The 17,991-nt window shown below is 36.5% G+C and overlaps 3 protein-coding genes across 3 annotated transcripts; 1 reads left to right on the top strand and 2 right to left on the bottom strand.

Annotated features, from left to right (window-relative positions):
* Positions 1-1,260: 1,260 nt before the first annotated feature.
* LOC136343361 (uncharacterized) lies at positions 1,261-2,605 on the bottom strand. Its single transcript, XM_066290054.1, has 2 exons — positions 2,153-2,605; positions 1,261-2,098 (listed from the first exon to the last, which is right to left on the bottom strand). The coding sequence occupies exons 1-2, from the start codon at positions 2,556-2,558 to the stop codon at positions 1,695-1,697; spliced, it is 810 nt and encodes a 269-aa protein (XP_066146151.1). The 5' UTR covers positions 2,559-2,605; the 3' UTR covers positions 1,261-1,694.
* Positions 2,606-3,141: 536 nt separating this feature from the next.
* LOC136343355 (keratin, type I cytoskeletal 10-like) lies at positions 3,142-6,125 on the bottom strand. Its single transcript, XM_066290046.1, has 4 exons — positions 5,551-6,125; positions 5,329-5,490; positions 5,018-5,275; positions 3,142-3,704 (listed from the first exon to the last, which is right to left on the bottom strand). The coding sequence occupies exons 1-4, from the start codon at positions 5,945-5,947 to the stop codon at positions 3,604-3,606; spliced, it is 918 nt and encodes a 305-aa protein (XP_066146143.1). The 5' UTR covers positions 5,948-6,125; the 3' UTR covers positions 3,142-3,603.
* An 8,044-nt stretch (positions 6,126-14,169) lies between these two features.
* On the top strand, positions 14,170-15,801 carry Osi11 (Osiris 11). Its single transcript, XM_066290055.1, has 3 exons — positions 14,170-14,537; positions 14,591-14,784; positions 15,349-15,801. The coding sequence occupies exons 1-3, from the start codon at positions 14,206-14,208 to the stop codon at positions 15,606-15,608; spliced, it is 786 nt and encodes a 261-aa protein (XP_066146152.1). The 5' UTR covers positions 14,170-14,205; the 3' UTR covers positions 15,609-15,801.
* Positions 15,802-17,991: the final 2,190 nt, after the last annotated feature.

The following is a 17,991-nucleotide window of genomic DNA, read 5'->3' as shown; positions in this document are numbered from 1 at the left end:
TGAAATTAGACAATTGAGAATAAAAAGGACCTCTATACAGAAATCCAAACCCTTATATCCTTCTGCTTGTTGAAACATGTAAAACAAGTTAGACTACACAGGTCATGTTTATAAACTTTTTAGATCACTCTTGAGTAGGAATTTCTAGATATCCCCATTAAGTGCGCAATTCATTTTTTATATTTTATTCGAAAATTAGTATATTTTTTTACAAAACGTGAAAGGGTAATGGTTTGTAGAAAATTTAAAAAAGCACTAGCGCATCATTACTGTCCCGAATTACATGCGACGATCCCTCTCCGTCTCATCCACGGGTACATATTAATGTTAGGAGAAAGCTTAGGATTTTGAAGAATATTTAAGAGCAGATTTCCAATAAGTTCAACCCTTCCGAGAACAGTACCTTGGGGACTTGTTGTTGGAATCTCTTTCCTCGTGGCAAAGTTACAAATCATTCCTGCATTGTGTTAATAAACATGAGAATGGTCAGGCTACGGTTCAGAAAACGCCAGATATAATCACCTCAAAATGACCGAAACTACTCAAATGCATTGGAACAAAACATCAATCGAATTTAATTTCTGCGAATAAAAAGTGAGCGTGAAAATCTAACAAACCAAGTGTAACTAAACCAAAATCAACAAACATGACGAATTAATCAAAAAGCCAATTGCCGATAAAATGCTCTCAATAAGTTAATCGATTTTTACGGTTTGTTAGACGCGAAGACCTAGGATGAAATAGATTAACACTCGGATTGCTTAACATCAATCGATTTTCATCAATAATTCGAGAGTTTTTGGAGAGAAAGTTTTTTAGCTCTTTATTCAATCGAAGAAAAACTGCCAATTACATGCATGTTCATTACACATATCAGGTGACACGTCGAACCAGTTCGGATCATACACATGTAACCCATCAGGTGTACAAGAAGTGAAATCGGAAATCTGAAACTGTTTTTGCACTTCTAAAATCCGCAAAAGGACAAAAAATCGTTTATACATGTATGCCGAATAGCTAGAAACTAGGACGAGGAAGAGCATAATGTCCTCGTTCACAAGAAAAAGGTAAATAATTGAGATTGCCTATCGAGCAGATCACACGCCAACAATTATGTTAATTGCATTGGCTTGTTCGGAATTCTCTTGCGTTTACCTCATTTTACCTTTCTTTTATCAAACTTTCTTTCTTTATCTACCCAGCAATACCAATACATGGAAATAAGTATCTCGTTCAGCGAGGGCCAAAGGAAACAATTAATCAACAACATTATTTTTTATTGGAGGCAGAGAGCAGAAAAAATACTGTCAGGCATACAAGTCAAAGTCAGTCAAGTCCAAAAACATAAATAAATATAAATAAATAACGTCCAGTTGGTGTGTCTTGATAGCTTAAAAATTTGCAAAATTGCATTGACATATATAGCTGTCCGGGCTTCCTCTGGAAGCAAAACTTAGATTAAATAGAAAACATCAATATCTGTGTGATTTCGAATGTGTGCCACTCCTTGAGATATTGGGTAGTTATAAAAAACCATGCAAGTTACTATAATTATTATAAGGGTTGTGACTAGATAAATTATGTATAAATATGACATTGATTAGGCCATCAAACACGGGAATGGTACACTTTTCGAAAGGAAGTTAGAGAGTTACAACTTAATCGACCCAAAAACATATTTGTACCGCAACGATTTATGGCTTTTCGTATGGCCTATAGGCCAATTGCTGGGCGTCCTCTAAAGACCTCTTATCCCATCCTCCTCCGGAAGATTGCCAGCCGCCGCCACCACCACCACCGCTAGACCAGCCACCACCGTGGCCTCCGCCGCCGCCACCGCCACCGTGTTGTTGCTTAGCGGCAAAGAGCTTCTTCACGGCTATTATTCCTGATATCAGCAGAGCTATTTTCGCTGTAATTAACGCTTTTCCTGCTAGCAGGAACAGCCCGGCGATAGCTATGGGAATGAGCGCTGCCATTTTCGCCGCAACGGCCATCATCATGCCGCCCATCATATCTTTCATTTTGCCGCCTCCCTTGCCGCCTCCGCCGCCGCCGCCTCCCCCGAGGCTGCTGCCGCCGCCTCCTTTGCCTCGGCCTGAAATATATTTTTTAAATTGATTTTTTTTTTATTTCGCTGGATTGTTGTTACCTTCTTCAATCATTTCCGATATTTTAGGCATGGAAATTTCGATCATCCTAGTTCCCAGGAGGCTATTGACTCGTTCATTCAGCATGTTGTTGAGGGCTTCTTCTTGACCTTCCATAGATCTAGGCAAGTTTTGTTCAATTTCGTTTTCGAGGATGTGGGGTTCTGCAACTGTGACGTCCTTGGACTTGATAAGGGACACGCCCTCCATCAGGGGTAGTTTTTCCATTCTGGCCACCCTGTCCAAGAAGGTAACCGCCTTCTTTTTCAGACAGGGTGAGAAACCTTCAGAATTTGCGCACTCATCATAGATTTTCAACATAAAACGTACACTAGCGCTTTCGAAACTGTCCTGGGCCAAAACACTGAGGGCGCAAAGCACCACCACTAATACAAGAGACCTCATCATTCGCGCACCGGAAGGTTACGACTTCGACTGATGCACCCAGTGATTTTACAGGTTGTTTTATAGTATCTTCCTTGACACGAAGATTGACCTTTTCTCGCGGTACGACCTGATAAAAACGGCGACAAAGAGGGGACGGTACCGCGTTCCACGAGTAAGTTTCAATGGCAGATTTTCTTGTTTCTTCTTGCCCTAGAGCGAAGGCCATTGGTCGATCGTGACCCAGAATTTCGCCTCTCTTCACATCATTGGACTTAAGAGAGAGTTGCCCCTGCTTTTGCACCTTGCAGATGATGCCGATTTTTCACCTGTACCGTTCAGAGATAGTGAGTTTAATTCCCGGAGAAAACTATGATTGAAACTGAAACTGCAAGACCGTTGAAGTTGTTTTGGTTTTAGGTGACCCAGTCAACCGTACAACCTGAGTTCACGGATTGACTCATTACTTCATTGCTAATTAATATTAAGAACTCTTTCTTGTTTTGTGTCTTCAATTAAAACCTTGACGTGTAGAAGCTTGAAGAATTGAAGCTACAAAGATAGGTATATCTTCTTTTAATAAAACACCATGATCAACCAATTTATAAGTAATAAACATCTATTTGCATCAAATATACATAATCAAAATAAATAAATTAACAATAAATACACGTTCATAGTTATCCGGTAACTCTCAGGTCAACAAAAACATCGTAAGAAGCAGCCTAATTAATCTCTGGTTAAAATATTGGTCATAGCCGCAAATCGAAGAATTCGAGTTGCATAGAGATGATTTAAGGAATGTGATTGTGAGTAATGCTCATGACATAAAATTGAATCCCACCATAGGCAGGAAAGGTCATTAAGCTACGTTTTTGTGTGACACATTTACCTACATGTGGCACGGAATATAGATTTTTTTTGTACAAGTTCAACGCATGAGTGTAATACATGAGACCGTGTAATTATGAAAAGACATGAATGATTTAGATGACTAGATGGGTGATGGTTAGGTCTACACTATAAGATACTGTGTAATGGAAAGTGGCAGAGTTCAATATTTTGGAGCCTATGGAGACACGGTCGCCTCTTGCTTTTGTCCTTGGTAGGCCAAGCTGTGGGCTTCATCCAGTGATCGCTTGTCCCAGCCGCCTTCCCAGCCGCCGCCCCCTTAAAAAGAGAAGAAAGACTTTTAGAGGAAAAAACTAAAAAAAGTGTTAGAATACAAAAATATACTATAAGGGAAACAAATAGTTTGTGTAATAGTAATCAAACCGGTACCTTCGTTAATATGACTAACGCTAAAGAATTGCTGCGATGTGTAGTTGTAATATGGCTCATATTCGGTTCAACGGCTATAAAATGTTATACAAGTTGTCTAACCCAAAAGCATATGATTTCATAATGTTTTAAAGAATTATTCTCAAGGACTGTGAAATAATTTTTCGTCTAGTTTAGACAGAGGAACTCTATGGGTAGGTCACTTCGGTTCAGGATAACACCGCCCCAAACCAACTACCAATTCCGTATGCCGAATTTTGAAATTTTTGAGTAAACTAAGAGATCGATTTCTACGATTGACTTTTGAGCTAGAGCTTCTTAGTAAAGCGGTGTTGCAATGTAACGCCCGTAATAGGGCATTAACGATACTTTCCAAAAAGTGTATACGCGTAAAGTGCATGGACAACGTGTTATAGCGGTCAGTATATTCCAGTACCGCTTTCTCAGAAAAAAACCCTACTTTGACGTAACTATCTGTTGGTAACGCATGAGGTAGTCATATCATATTTATTTGGAATTTTTAAGTAAATTTCAAAGAACCTAAAAGATCATCTGTAACGGAAAATGAGCAATTACAGATAGGTGTTTGTAATGAAGCTTCGAACCATGTGTTTAAGGAGGGATCGGTAAGTAAATGCTCAAGTATGTGTATCAGAGGTAAGTATTAGTTAAGTTCACGTTTTATCAGTAGTGAATCACATGTATTAGTAAATGGCGAATAGTTGGATTAACGTCCCATGTCTCGGTCCACCCCCTACTGCAAGTTTGTTTTAATCATCAGCCCGTTTACGTAAGTCACGCATATAGCTTAGCATAACCGCGATATTAACCGCACGATGCAGATATGGAAAATAAAAAAATATTTAATAATATCAAATCTGCAACTAACTGTTGCTCGTGAAATCAGTGCTTAGAGCATCGCCTTGATGTAATCGAACTGCAGTGAAAGGTCCGATTACATTGATGATGAATATGTAATGTTATTTTCTGAAATCTCCTTCAGTCTGAGAAGTATCAATATGATGACAACCAGTTAAGCGTATAAAAACAAAGTCGTCGGTAGCGATTAATATTAATTTCAGATTTCATTACATTGTTCCTTGCTATGATAACCATGCAGCTATGAAGTTGATCTATCGCGAAAAGATCTTCTAGTGTTAAACCGTTGGAAAATTTTGAAATATTTTAAAAATAAAATATACCTGCTCCTCCGCCCCAACCTCCAGCCCATCCTCCTGCTCCTCCAGAACCTCCGTTCCAGCCGGAAGAGGAATGCACGTGTTCCACATGACCTTGGTTCTTATTGGTCAGCAATTTTTTTCCGAAAATGATACCGGCGATGAGAAGGGCGATTTTGGCTTGCGTCAATGCCTTGACAGCGAGAATGAACAAACCACCGATAAAGAGAGGAAGCATGGCCAATTTCTGAGCCATCAGTTGCATGAAAAAGTCCTTAAGGTCTGTTAAGATTGATTGCATTAATCTGATTTCGCAGGAAATATAGTGGACATACCATATCCACCTTTCTTCTTTTTGCCGCCATGTTTACCACCGCCCCCATGCCCACCGCCACCACCCCCATGACCACCACCCCCATGGCCGCCCTCGTCGCCTCCGAATTTATCAAAAAGTCCGTTCAGCTCTTCGAATTTATCGTCTTGGTGTTTGCCTCTAGCTATAACAATTAATCAGGTTCGATTTATGTACTTCTGAGGAGTTCGTTTTTTGTACTTACCTGATTCAATTAGTTTGGGGAGGGACACTTCGATGGTCTTAGAACCAATCATTCTAGCAATCTTCGTGAACAACATGGAGCTAAGGGCCTGATTCTTGGCATCCAAAGCCCTTGGCAAATTCTTCTCTTCCTCCTCCAGCGTGGGAGCATTAGGTACTTCCTCGGTTTGTCCATTTATCACTACACCGTCCATTAGGAAAATTTTCTGCATCCTACTAACCCTATCGATTAGGTCGAGTGCCTTCATTTTCAAGCATGGTGATAATCCTTCCGAATGCGAGCATTCAACGTACAAGTTTAAAACTTCCCGCAGACTTCCCGTGTAAGTATTGACACCGTCATTGGCAAAAGCACTAATTATGCATATAGTAAACACTGCCACTGGAAATGGCTTCATGATGTGACACTACAACACGCCGAACTACACTGATAATGCTTCTGGACCAGTCTCCTTTATATAGTTTACACTTGAATATAAATTAAAGTAGATGGACATGCCTAAATATGTGTTGCCCAAAATCATTGGTCTTCCTTCTATCATGGGAGAAACATAAACTCGTTCGAGTATGAGGAGGGGTCAATAGAATTCAACCTTGACATAGAAAAAAGCGAAAAGTATTAGTTTTGAACGAGCCATTGTGGAGATGGACCATACCTAGAAGCTAATTAGCGTTTTTATTAGATGTAAACTGGCGTAAGCACATATGCCTCAGGAAAGTTAAAGAAAAATTATGTTCTTTTGGCAGTCAATTTTCGCATTTTTTCTCAATTTTCCTCAACGTTAATTTCTATTTTGTATAATTATCTATTGATATGTCGTACTTATTTTAAAAATAAATTAATTGTCATGAATTGGTTGAGGGCAAGAGCTCTGCAGTAGGTCTTAAGAAACCGTGACAGAAAATCACGAACAGATTTTTTCGGTCGAATAAATACATCAAAAATGGCAAATCTTACATTACTTCGTAAATTCAAACATTCTCGAAGCTTCATACAGCGTGTGAATTGGAAAACCAACTACGCTCGATATTTTGATCAATATGGAAAATATGTAAATATGCAAAAACTTCGAATTTATTTTCAAGAAAATTTTTTAAGTCAGTTTTCTATTAAACTGCATGCACGCGCAAGCAGGGGTGGAAACAACCACTTAAATCTTTAATGAGAGGGGGACTTGAGTTATATCTTACTTGGAAGGTTTTTCATTTGCCTTTCCAAATGTATCCGTATCAAATATTTTTCATTGAGAAGTTTCAACAAATCATGTCCAAACTGTAAAAAAGCTCAGGTATCAACTGTATAGTAGAACAATTGTTTATTAATGATTTAAGCGTTCAAAATGCTTTCCATTATTTTTTTCAACAGTAATAACGTCTGTTTTCGAACTCAACGAAAATTCACATAAACTTCTACTTAAATTTCCCTGCATTCAGTTTCAATTATTTTTTCCAATCCTTCCAAATCCTCAAGCCGGGTTTGGTAAGGAACAAAAGAATAATTCATTATTTATTTGTTTATTCGTATTTCGAAATGCATTTATTTAAATATTCTACTTGCTTAAAAAAAGATCAAAAATAAAACTATTTGATTAAAAAAAGGCAACGAAATTGTTGAGTTTTTTGTTAAAATATTAGTTATTATTGTGAATTTCATTTCATTAGCTAAATACGAATAATAGCGTTTTATAAGAAAACCTTTTTCGTTTTCAACAAGATGGAGTTTCACCATACTGTTTTCTTCCGGTTAGATAGCGGTTACAAGATAATTTTCCTGACATATAAATTGGTGGAAGACGACCAATTGAATGGCCCCCGCGATCGTCCGATTTAACACCTGTGGATCTTTTACTCCGAGGAAATCTTAAATTTGTTATTTATTAAACCCAACTTGAAGATTTGAAAGGATTGAAGAGAAGATTTACAGCTGCGTGTGGGGAGATTCTAGTAGAAGATTCCAGAGAATGTTAGAGCGGAGTTTGTAAAACAGACTTTATTCCTATCTAAAAAATGATGGACAGCATTTTGAACACTTAAAAAATTAATAAACAATTTTCCTACAATAGAGTTAATATGTGAGCTTGTTTATGGTTGGCACATTATTTTTAGAAAAATTTTCAATGCAAAATTAGTGGTTTTTGCCACACCCGCTAAAGGTTGCATGCAATTTAATAGAAAACTAAACTTGAGAACGCCTCCTTGAAAATTAAATCCACGTGTTTTTACATATTTACATATTTTCTGCAAGGGCTGAAATATCGAGGGTGGTTCGCTTTTAAATTGACACCCTCTATAAAGGAATTAGGCGTAATCACCCGCAGGATACAGGGCGATCATGTTGATGACATTCCATAAAAACAATTAGCAGTGCCACACTGTTTTGAGACATTCTGTGTGGTTGAAATATTTATTTATTCCGCAAGGCAGAACCCAGAAATTTAATGCCGCAACGTTTTTCACAGCTGAGTCGCAAACGAGGCTATGAATCGAGCTTAGGTAGTAAATTTACGGTTTCGCCAAGTAAAACACATAATTTGTAGGCCGGCAATTTCGTTCTTATCAGGCATTTATAAAATATTTTGTAAAATTTCATCCAGATTAACATCTGGTTCATTAAATTCTTCTTCGAATATGTCACGCATCTGGATCAGAAAAACGCACAAGTGCACTCCATTCACGAAATGATGTTACGGTGACTGATGGTGGAAGCTCAACGCGGACGCCATTAATTGTGTTCATAGAATAATTCAAATATGTCTATTATTTGTCTAATAGCGTTTTTACACTCATGGGGGTCTATCTTCAACGTCTTATGTGCTCTGATTGCGCATTTCTGATGACGCATCTCTCGCTGAATGCATCTCTGATAATGAAATGACGTCATATGGGTAATAAGTGACAGCGGCCTTCTGTCCAAAAATGGGACCAAGTTTAGTGGAATGTCGGCAAATGTATGCTACGTCCATATGTTCTAGGTCGTTGCTGTGTGTGAGTGCACATGCACAATGTTTCTTTTCAAACGATGAAACTATTTTAACTGAGAGAAGCTGAGGACAATCAACGACTCAGTGAGATTAATAAAGAAAAGATTTTTTTCTATGAAAGCGTGTCTATGTTAGTTTTGATTTGCGTGTGGTAATTTTAAAACGCTCGCGTGTGGTAGAACCACTTTACAGCACGCTCGTAAGAGAATTTCATCACATATCTATTGTAAAAAATGTTTAATTGGGTATAGATTTTGTGTGACGGCGTCAAGTGCTTACACTAAATGGACTGTACTAGTTAATACTGATTAAATTTAATTTTCACTTCACGATCGAGTTTTCATGACCAACTCGCGTAGGAATTCGCCCTTAGGACTGTGAACTTCTCCACCTTACGATCTGTAGATTCTCCATTCTCACGATCTAGAAATATTTCCCCTAACTTTTTGGTAGGCATCAGAGTGTCATTTCGTCGTCCAACGAATCTCCTATATTTGCTCCTTGAATTGATGAAATTGTTCCTTAATTACGGGAATAACAGGATTTATGTTTTGTTCGTTGGACCACCTTTAGTTCTTCCATACGAAAACTCAGTGAGCTGTTCGAGTAAATATTTACATTGGTAACAAGTTTATTCACATTTCTAAAACAAGAGCCTCCCCTACGCCACTGACCAAGCAAGCCTACGACGAAGTACGAGAAGAAGATGGAGATATATGAATCGTAAATTTCGATTTTCTTCCCGTTAAGCAGCTAGCCAAATATTTAAACTTTCGTTCAACATCCTTTAGAGCGTTATGGCAATTCATGGGTGGGCCATAATTTTCTCTTCTGTTCCGGTATTGGTCCGAATCAGCACTCGAAAGACGTAAGTCGGTGACGCGTTCAGATCGCCCATGCAATTTAAAAAAAAATCATTCAGAAACGTTTATTATTGAAGTTGGAAAAACTCTGGTTTAAACTGAGATATAACAAGACACCAAACAGTGCGCCACGCCCTTCTAATTTATGGCACCATGTATCGTCTCCATAAGACAATTTCACCATAGTCACAGGTACTCCCGTTATACCAGTATCTGTGGGCGAATTGACAGGGTATAATCGTTTCGTTAACACGTCCATTTTTCATTTAGTCCCATATTTACATATCAATTCACTTAGTTGACAGCCAATGAATTGGGTTGACAATGGGCAGTATTTTATTAGACCGTTAGATATATTGGATTTTTTTTTACTGTTCACAACAATACATTTACAAAAGGTCTGCCTTTGGGAGAAGACACAATCCGTATATGAAAAATCAGAAATTTAATGTGTTTTTTTTGTTTTGTGGAAAAATCCTGAAATCGTAAAAATATTTTGAACCCCATGAAATTTCCGGCTAATCCAGAAACTGACCTTCACTTCAATTTTTTTTTAAATGGGGCACGGCATTTTTTTTAAATGAAAATTGGTTTTTTTTTGTCGAAAATCAATATAAGTTTCATAATACTGCATAGTACCGATTTTTAACAGTCTTTAATATGCCGGGTGTCTCTAAAAAGTCTGTATCAAATTCGTCTACAGATTTCTGAGGGAAAAATATGACGATTTAACCTAATTTACCATAGTCCAAAAGCGGAGGGTTTTAAAAGTTCAGGGGGATAAAGAGAAAACTAAAAAAAGGAAAAAAATTGTTCGGTGTATAACAGTACTGTTTAAACAAAATGACGCATCGGAGGGTTTTTAGGGGCGAGAAGTCAGGATCCATTTATATTTTGAATGCACATTTTAAACGATACCGTCAGCATTAGGTGAACTCTGTTTAAAGCAACATAACTTTTTCAATATCCGGTATAAAATTTATTTATGACAATACTTGTATTTTCCCACTTTTTCAGTGAACAAAGTATCTTGGCACAAGTTCCTATGGGCATTCCATCTTAACATATTTGAAGTTTAAAGTTCCTTGCATGCCATGGAAGATCAGTTTAAAGTACGTTCGTACAGCACAGCAAAATACAAAATAAAAATTAGTATACTGAAATAACAACACGAGTATTTAAACAAATAATAAAAATTGAAAATGTTCGAATATTTTGATGTTGTTTTTGTTTCAACTGTACGAATAAATACGCATTTTAAAGTTACTTTTGAAAACGTTGAATGAACTTTAATCTTCAAATATCTCAAAAAGGAATGCCCTATGCCTATGCCTGGTCATAGAGACTTGAACCAAGATATGCTTTTCATAGTTCATGTAGGAAAACATAAATTTTGACATAAATAATTTTTTTACAGAGTGCTAAAAATGTATGCCCCTTTAAAATGAGTCCACCTAGCGTTGACAGCGCTCTCTGTAATGTGCACTAAGAATGTAAACAGATTCTGATTTGTGATCTATTACCATTACAAATGAAGTAATTATCATTTTTATTATTTTTAATTTTCACTTTGACGTCGTGTATTTTGAAAATCGTCAATTTTTGGACAGAAGTTAAATCGTCGTGTGTTTACTCCAGAAATATGTGGTAAAGTTTTGTGCAGACCTTTTAGAATCATCGTATTTTGATTTTTACGGTTTTTTGATACTTGTCGGACTTTTCTACGATTCAATCATTTACAAAACTATTTGACATAAATTGATTAAACATATTTCAAATTATTGGAAAATTAACAAAAGTTCCTAAACAATTAAAGAATAAAGAAAAATATTTGAAAAAGTTTTTGGAAAAAATGATTGAAATTTAGAATTTGTCAATTTAACACGATCTTTCTTTAAATAGCACTCAATAATTATTTTGGTACCATTAAATTGATAGAAGAAAAACCTACTACAATATATATCATAAGTAACAAAAATTAATACTTTTTGAGAAAATCGAAAAAAATTATTAAAAACAGTGTAATGCGTAGATAATAGATGCATCGGAGCAATTTTACACGATCAAATTGATTATTGCTTATTTTGTTTTATTTTTTTTACAATATCAATTTTTTTCAAAATCAAGAATAGAAACTCGTGTAAATTTGTAATTTTTCACATGCGAATTTTGTCAGCTGTGTATAACGATTACAGATGCCTTTGACTGGCAGTAGCGTGGCGATGCATTTTGTAGTTTTGTCTAAAAGCTGAAAGGTTCATGAGTAAAAGTAAAAACATAAAAAAATCACACTTGGCGTAATTTTAGCGAGGTTTGTTTAATAAATGGTAACACATAAGATCAACAAAGTTACTTTCGTTAGAAAGGAAATATCACATTTCCGTTCGCATAGTTTTTATCTATTTATTTTGCATTTATGACTGTAGTCCTAATTTGATAAATTGTTCTGTTCCGTAAATCAACTTCTCTGTTTCCGAATACTGAATCAGAGAATTATCAATCAGTGATACATTTGCTCTCTGTCTTCTCCGCTTCGTGATGTTGAAGATACGCACATGAACGCGCTTAAGCAACTTTCTTTTTTATGAGACTTCCCAATTAATTAACATCGTATTAAACTGAGCAAACGTACCGGTTTGATTTTCTAGACAATTTGGAATCTATTTATATCACCAAAGCATTGAATTTTTTTCCGTTTTCATGCTCGATTGAACGTTTAGGCACTTAATATTTAGACTGCAAATATTGTTAATGAATACATTATCCATTGTACTTATGTGGTTAAAATAAGAAATTTCCCCAGAAAGTTTTGCGGTATCGATCTAAGAATAGAAATGCTTAATATTGCACGAATGCATAAAATTCCGAAGAATAAGTAAATCAGGTTAAGTTAAATCTTGAAATCAATGAAGTTTAAATCTAGGAAATCAACATTGAACAATAATGAAATTTACATGTGACCTATAGAGATCATCTGCTTGGGTGCTGGTTAGCTCGTCGTTACGACCTGCTTTTGAGAATTTCATTCTTGGTCTGTACACTATTAATTTGAATACTATGCGAAAGAAATAGTCTTCGGCATTTGGGGACATAGCGATGATTTTTTTCCTTCCGATAATTGAGCGCTTTCAGAATCCACTAAGATTCACTGTTAATGTGTGCTTTTAGACATGGAAATTGCATTGACGTAACTGTCTAGAGAAAGAAGGACTACTGTGGTCTTACAAAGCTTTCATGAAGGAACCCAATACGGTTGACTTTGTCACAGTGCTAAAGTTTTGGCGCGTGCGGGTGTCAGAATATAATAAGAAAAATGAACTTTCAGATAGGTATAAGTACCTGTATGGAAGCTTATTAAAAAAACTTGGTTAAGTTCATAAGAGGACATAATGATTAGATTATTTTTTTAATAAAAAAAAGTACTGCTCATGATTTTGAATCGTAACCCGGAAGAAGATGAAGAATTTGATAGAGGCTCTGACGAAGAATAAGTTGAATCAGATGTGAAGAACGATAGTGCGAGAAATGAGGACGAAATGGAAAAGACGATAGCCGATCCAGAAAATAAAGGTAATTCAGATAGCTGTGGAGGAGTAGTTTTGCAAAAGCTTCCAGGAAACGATGAACTAAAGGTAGAAAATGTGTCTAATTTGAGTTATTAATGTACATTCTGTACATATTAATGCGTATTCAAATCCAGTGCGCTGCTGAAAAATCGAGTAGGGAAATCGGAACGAGCAGTAGAGAAAAGTGACGTGATACTGTAGAAATTTCAAAATTCTTGAATATTTTCGGTATCTCCCCGATAGTTCCGGCTTTTACTTTCTGAATTTAAATGACCTTTGCGCGCTGAATTATTGCAAAAAAAACGCATTAAAAACGCCTCGATTTAAAAGTCTTTCAGTTGCGCAGCACCATCAACCTTTTTTAAACTCACGATCTTTCTTCAAGAAGACCACAGGAAGATATAAATATGACCGTACCGGTGCGAATCTTCTCACAAATTACAATTCATTAACTACACCAGAACAAAGGCCTATTTATAGACCGATTAAGATCAAGAATGTGGACTATTCAGGAAACTCGAACAATTTTCTTAATGGAAATTATATGTGATGTTACTACTGACCCATTAAATATTTCCTTTGAAGTTACTCCATGATCTACTTGAACAATTGATTAGCAGCTCATCGTTATTGGTGTATACCGATACTTATTACTCTCAAGGAATAAATTTACCTGTTATTGTTATGGATGTTGATTTATGAACGGATCTGTTTGATAGTACGAGGCGGTGCAGAAATCATCTCATTGTTAACGGAAAATCATAAAAAGAAACTGTTCCCGCAACCCACATTTTAAAGACCGAAACGCCAACGTTTCTGACTCACTATGTGGCTCATACGTCCGTGTGTTTATTAAAAAAAAATCAGTTTTGTATGGTAATGAAAAGTGAGTTAATAGTTTCGTTTTTTGGACGCAATCCTTTAAGAAACCAGAGACTTAAAATAAACATCCAGAAAACTGCACCCCAATCGTTTTAATTAGCATGACGAGTTTGCGCTTTAGATCCTTGCCATCAAACATAGAAATTTGACCCAATAATGTCCACTACCATAGCAAAATTTGCAAGTTCGTTTCAACTATCCACATTCAACAAATCACAGGGGCCTAAAGTTGCATGTAAAGTGTTAATTTCCATTTTTTACGGTCTAAAACACCTGCATATAAGCAACACGAAAGCTTCTTAATAAAGCTCCCAATCAACTACACCTTTGCACCAGTTGAATCCTACATCTTGAGTAAAATACTATGAGACTTCTTGCATTAATTTTAGCGACGTTTTGTGGTACCCTTCATCCAGCCACAGGCCAAAATGAGCATCTCAGCCGCTCACAAGTGTTCCAAAAATTTTTCGGGCAATGTTCGCAAAAGGAAGAAGTCATCAGATGTCTCAAAATTCAAGCCCTTAAGGTCGCCGAACGAGCACTGCACATCAAATCCTTTAATGTAGTCGAAGGACTCGAAATTGTCGCCAATCATCGAATGGGTAAAAGTGTGAGTGGACTTAACTTTAACGCGGCTAAGGTGGAAAACTTGACTAGTGATGATTTGAATAGTTTATTAGAAGACAGGACTAACAGGTATTGTAGCAGAGCAAAAGTTTCATTTGGAGGTAATTTTTTCTTGGATTAAGGTTTCTGGATACACATAGAGTAGAAGTAAACTTGCCCAAATTAATTGAACAAGCTGGAAGAAGCCTATCTGAAGAGGCACTGGAAGATAGGGGCCGGCGCAGGGGTGGCGGAAAACAGAAAGGAGGAGGAGGATATGGTCCATTGCTGGCTGCTCTGGCCATCAAGGGGAGTTTTCTGGGCCTTGCTTACAAAGGTCAGTAATGTGATTTGTTCAAGTATTTGATGCTTTGTCACAGAAATACTCCATTTAGTATGATCCATATTTATGATATACATTTTGCTCCAACCTAATGCAACGTACGAGTATGGTCTTATAAACATTCTCATTTGGCACTATTAATTTACATTGAACAGTTTGTCGGTAATATATAATATAATCTTCATAATAATGCCCTACTTACCAGCAATCAATATGCTAAGTGGTGTATGTAATTAGGTGCTTCGATTATACGAGTGGTTCAGCTGGAGAGATCACCATGGCGTAATTAAAATGAATAATAAAAAAGTGATCTCAAACAATTAAAGTTCTTAATTACTTAAAATTTAGTGACGTTTTAATTATCTGAAAACAATTTAAAAAAATTTGGCTTCGCGAAGTTTAAATTAAAAAACAAATCATCATAAGATTCATGAATACGTGATAAATTTTATCAAATTATTGATCCTGAGAACAATCAGAGGATGCCTTGAATTATATCATCTTGAACCATAAATATTTTCTCTAGTGACTCTTACGATTCATGATAATTTGTTATAGGTATCGCCATCATGTCAGGCACAGCGATATTGATAGGTAAAATGGCATTACTGCTCAGCGCCATTTTAGGGCTCAAGAAACTCATCGCAGGAAACCAAGAGAAAACCACCTTTGAGATAATAAAATCACCAAAGTACAGCGAAGACCATGTTCACTCTACAACCTTTGAAGATGACCATCATGACCATTACAGAAGGAATTATCTGGATCCTGGTGAGACCCATAAGCGAATCTACCGGTTTCGTATTCCGGAACATTAACGTATGTGAAGAGTTCTTGTAATATTGTGTGTAAAATAAAAATCCTTTGTTGTGTAATGTTATCAATTCATATTTATTTCTGTGTTTGTTTATATTTTAATGTAGCAAAAGAATACGCGAGACATTCCTAGGTATCTGATCATTGATCTTAACTATGGATCAATAAAAATTGTTGAAAATGAAAAATTTTATTTGAAATAATATATCTCATCCAATGTTACGTAAGTGTGTTAAATTATTTGTAAGTTTTGCATTTTTCTTGATGTTCTTTTTAATTTCTTCTCATTATTATTTTATTTTTTAATAATAATATGTCTAACATTTAATTGAATTTATCTTCGCTTGAACGATTTAAGGCGCTGGCTAATGCGTGGAGTGATTAATCTACTGCAAATAACAATAATTTAACCGGTAATAAATACACTAATATAAAAATCATAAACACTACATTCTGAAAGCCATTTAGTCTGATCACCCATGCAAACATGGTACTTAATCCAAGCGCTGAAGCCAATCTGATCTAATCTTTGGGTTTCTGAAAAGATTTTCTTGGCACATATGATGTCACCTGTTATATCGTCACCGAAGGGATTTGCAGGTGATATGACAGCCCTTGCCTGCAGAAAAATTGTTGATTATTGATTATTGATATGTGCAAAATCGCGCGTAAGCTCACCACGGGTGAGAATGCCATAATCGGCTATCTGGTAACTAATTACCGTGATGTTGAACCTGGATTCTTGGTAAACTACACGTGTCCATGTTTCTAAGTTACTTCTGTTGGTAACTCCTTGTTATACCATCGCTTTGGCAACCTCACAGTTCGAGTAAACTTTAGCATAACTTCCTGCCCTGAGAACTGCAAGTAGGTAAAAGGACTGAAAAGTATTGCTCAAATTGCCCTTTGCCCCAACGTAGTCTTCTACAGAGTGTTACGGCTGCACTGATTTTTGGGATGATTCGCAGCTGTCGATAATGTGTTAAACTTTTTTTTTAAATTGATATTTCGTTAAAGTTATTTTTGTTTTTGTAATGGAAAGGTCTCAGTTTGGTTAAAGTAAAAGTGATATCGTTTGCCTACACATACTACGTCGGCCATAATAAGAACGAAAAACAAGCAAGAGAAAACCAAATCAGTACCCATTGAAGCTGCTCTTCAAAGGTCGGTTCGACCACATACAAGATGAGAAAATGGGACGAGATCATCACGAGTATACCGTGCAGAAGTGAAAGTTATCTGTCTGTGAGAACAGTGATGACCTGATGAAAATACTAGAAGCAAAGAATTTGGCCAGTGTGGACGATGAAATGTGAGCTATGCTGTTTTTCTCGGTTTTTCAAAAGGTCTGTAACGTCTGTGGAGATTAGGCCAAGAGTTTGAGATTAATGCGCTGATAGTCGATGCCGCAATTTTAATATTCATACTTAGAGGTCTTACGGAAATATTTGCGTAATTAACAGGGACATGAGTGATTTAAAATTAACTATAAATTTGTGTGGGAGTCTAAAATAAGATTAAATAAATTAAAGTCCAAAAGGTAGGGAAGCAGGTTTGAGCAGACGCACCTTAATCTCCGGTTACCGGATTACCCGTCTCGCGGTCAAGATCAAATGTTGACTTTCCTATTGAACATATACGCGGATACAGCCTTATGCAACGCGCTTAAATTTAACTCTTTATATGATTTCTCTTCTCACATTTTCTCTAATACGTGTGCTATTGCTGTCCTTAATAGCAAGCTGACTAACTCGATCGACCTGGAAATTAAATTTCGAATAAAAATGACGGACATATGGATGAACTTCATCTGATGATCTTTGTTGAGGAATTGCGTTTTTTATTCAAAATTTAACAATAGAAGGATATCGTAAAAAAATTCTTCGAAAAGGCTCAATTTTGTCAATTCGCTAATTTGAATTTGATCAAATATGTACCTACCTATCGTGGCAGTTCAAAATTGGGTGAAAAACATTGAAATAAAATGAAAATTTGCTGAGTGCAAAAATGCAAGTGCATGTGTAACGCAGGTCTGCGTTTCTTTATTTATTATGGAAAATCGTAGGTTGTTTGGAGGTCATGCAATCACAGTGCTAAGTGTTTAACGCTGAAAAAGCTTTTCATTTTCAAATAAATCGGAAAGCAGTATGTTAAAAGGTCAGTAAACTGGGCCCTGTGGAGGAGTTAGCGTTTCGACATCATACGGCATATCCGAATATTTGCAGCTATCTACACTTCGCGGTAAAATGTTCATAACACGGTTTTTCTAGGTAATATAAAGATAATGTAAACCGGTACATTCCAAATTTCTCTCGCAATCCCAAACTTATTGCGAGTCGCGCAGGCTGATTACCTTCGAGCATACCGCTTTGTGACGTCACTTCG

The sequence above is a fragment of the Euwallacea fornicatus genome, chromosome 14 (genome assembly GCF_040115645.1).
Source record: "Euwallacea fornicatus isolate EFF26 chromosome 14, ASM4011564v1, whole genome shotgun sequence".
Lineage (NCBI taxonomy): Eukaryota > Metazoa > Arthropoda > Insecta > Coleoptera > Curculionidae > Euwallacea > Euwallacea fornicatus.
The sequence above is the reverse complement of the archived record's forward strand: the minus strand, read 5'-3'. Positions and strand labels throughout refer to the sequence as shown.

Excerpts from the sequence above, each read along its gene's own strand:
- LOC136343361 (XM_066290054.1), bottom strand. The coding sequence starts at position 2,558 with ATGATGAGGTCTCTTGTATTAGTGGTGGTGCTTTGCGCCCTCAGTGTT. Across the intron at positions 2,099-2,152 it reads ATCGGAAATGATTGAAGAAG|GCCGAGGCAAAGGAGGCGGC; the intron begins GTAACAACAATC and ends AATATATTTCAG.
- LOC136343355 (XM_066290046.1), bottom strand. The coding sequence starts at position 5,947 with ATGAAGCCATTTCCAGTGGCAGTGTTTACTATATGCATAATTAGTGCT. Across the intron at positions 5,276-5,328 it reads AAAGAAGAAAGGTGGATATG|ACCTTAAGGACTTTTTCATG; the intron begins GTATGTCCACTA and ends CAATCTTAACAG. Across the intron at positions 3,705-5,017 it reads AGGTTGGGGCGGAGGAGCAG|GGGGCGGCGGCTGGGAAGGC; the intron begins GTATATTTTATT and ends TCTCTTTTTAAG.
- Osi11 (XM_066290055.1), top strand. The coding sequence starts at position 14,206 with ATGAGACTTCTTGCATTAATTTTAGCGACGTTTTGTGGTACCCTTCAT. Across the intron at positions 14,538-14,590 it reads TTAGAAGACAGGACTAACAG|GTTTCTGGATACACATAGAG; the intron begins GTATTGTAGCAG and ends TCTTGGATTAAG. Across the intron at positions 14,785-15,348 it reads TCTGGGCCTTGCTTACAAAG|GTATCGCCATCATGTCAGGC; the intron begins GTCAGTAATGTG and ends AATTTGTTATAG.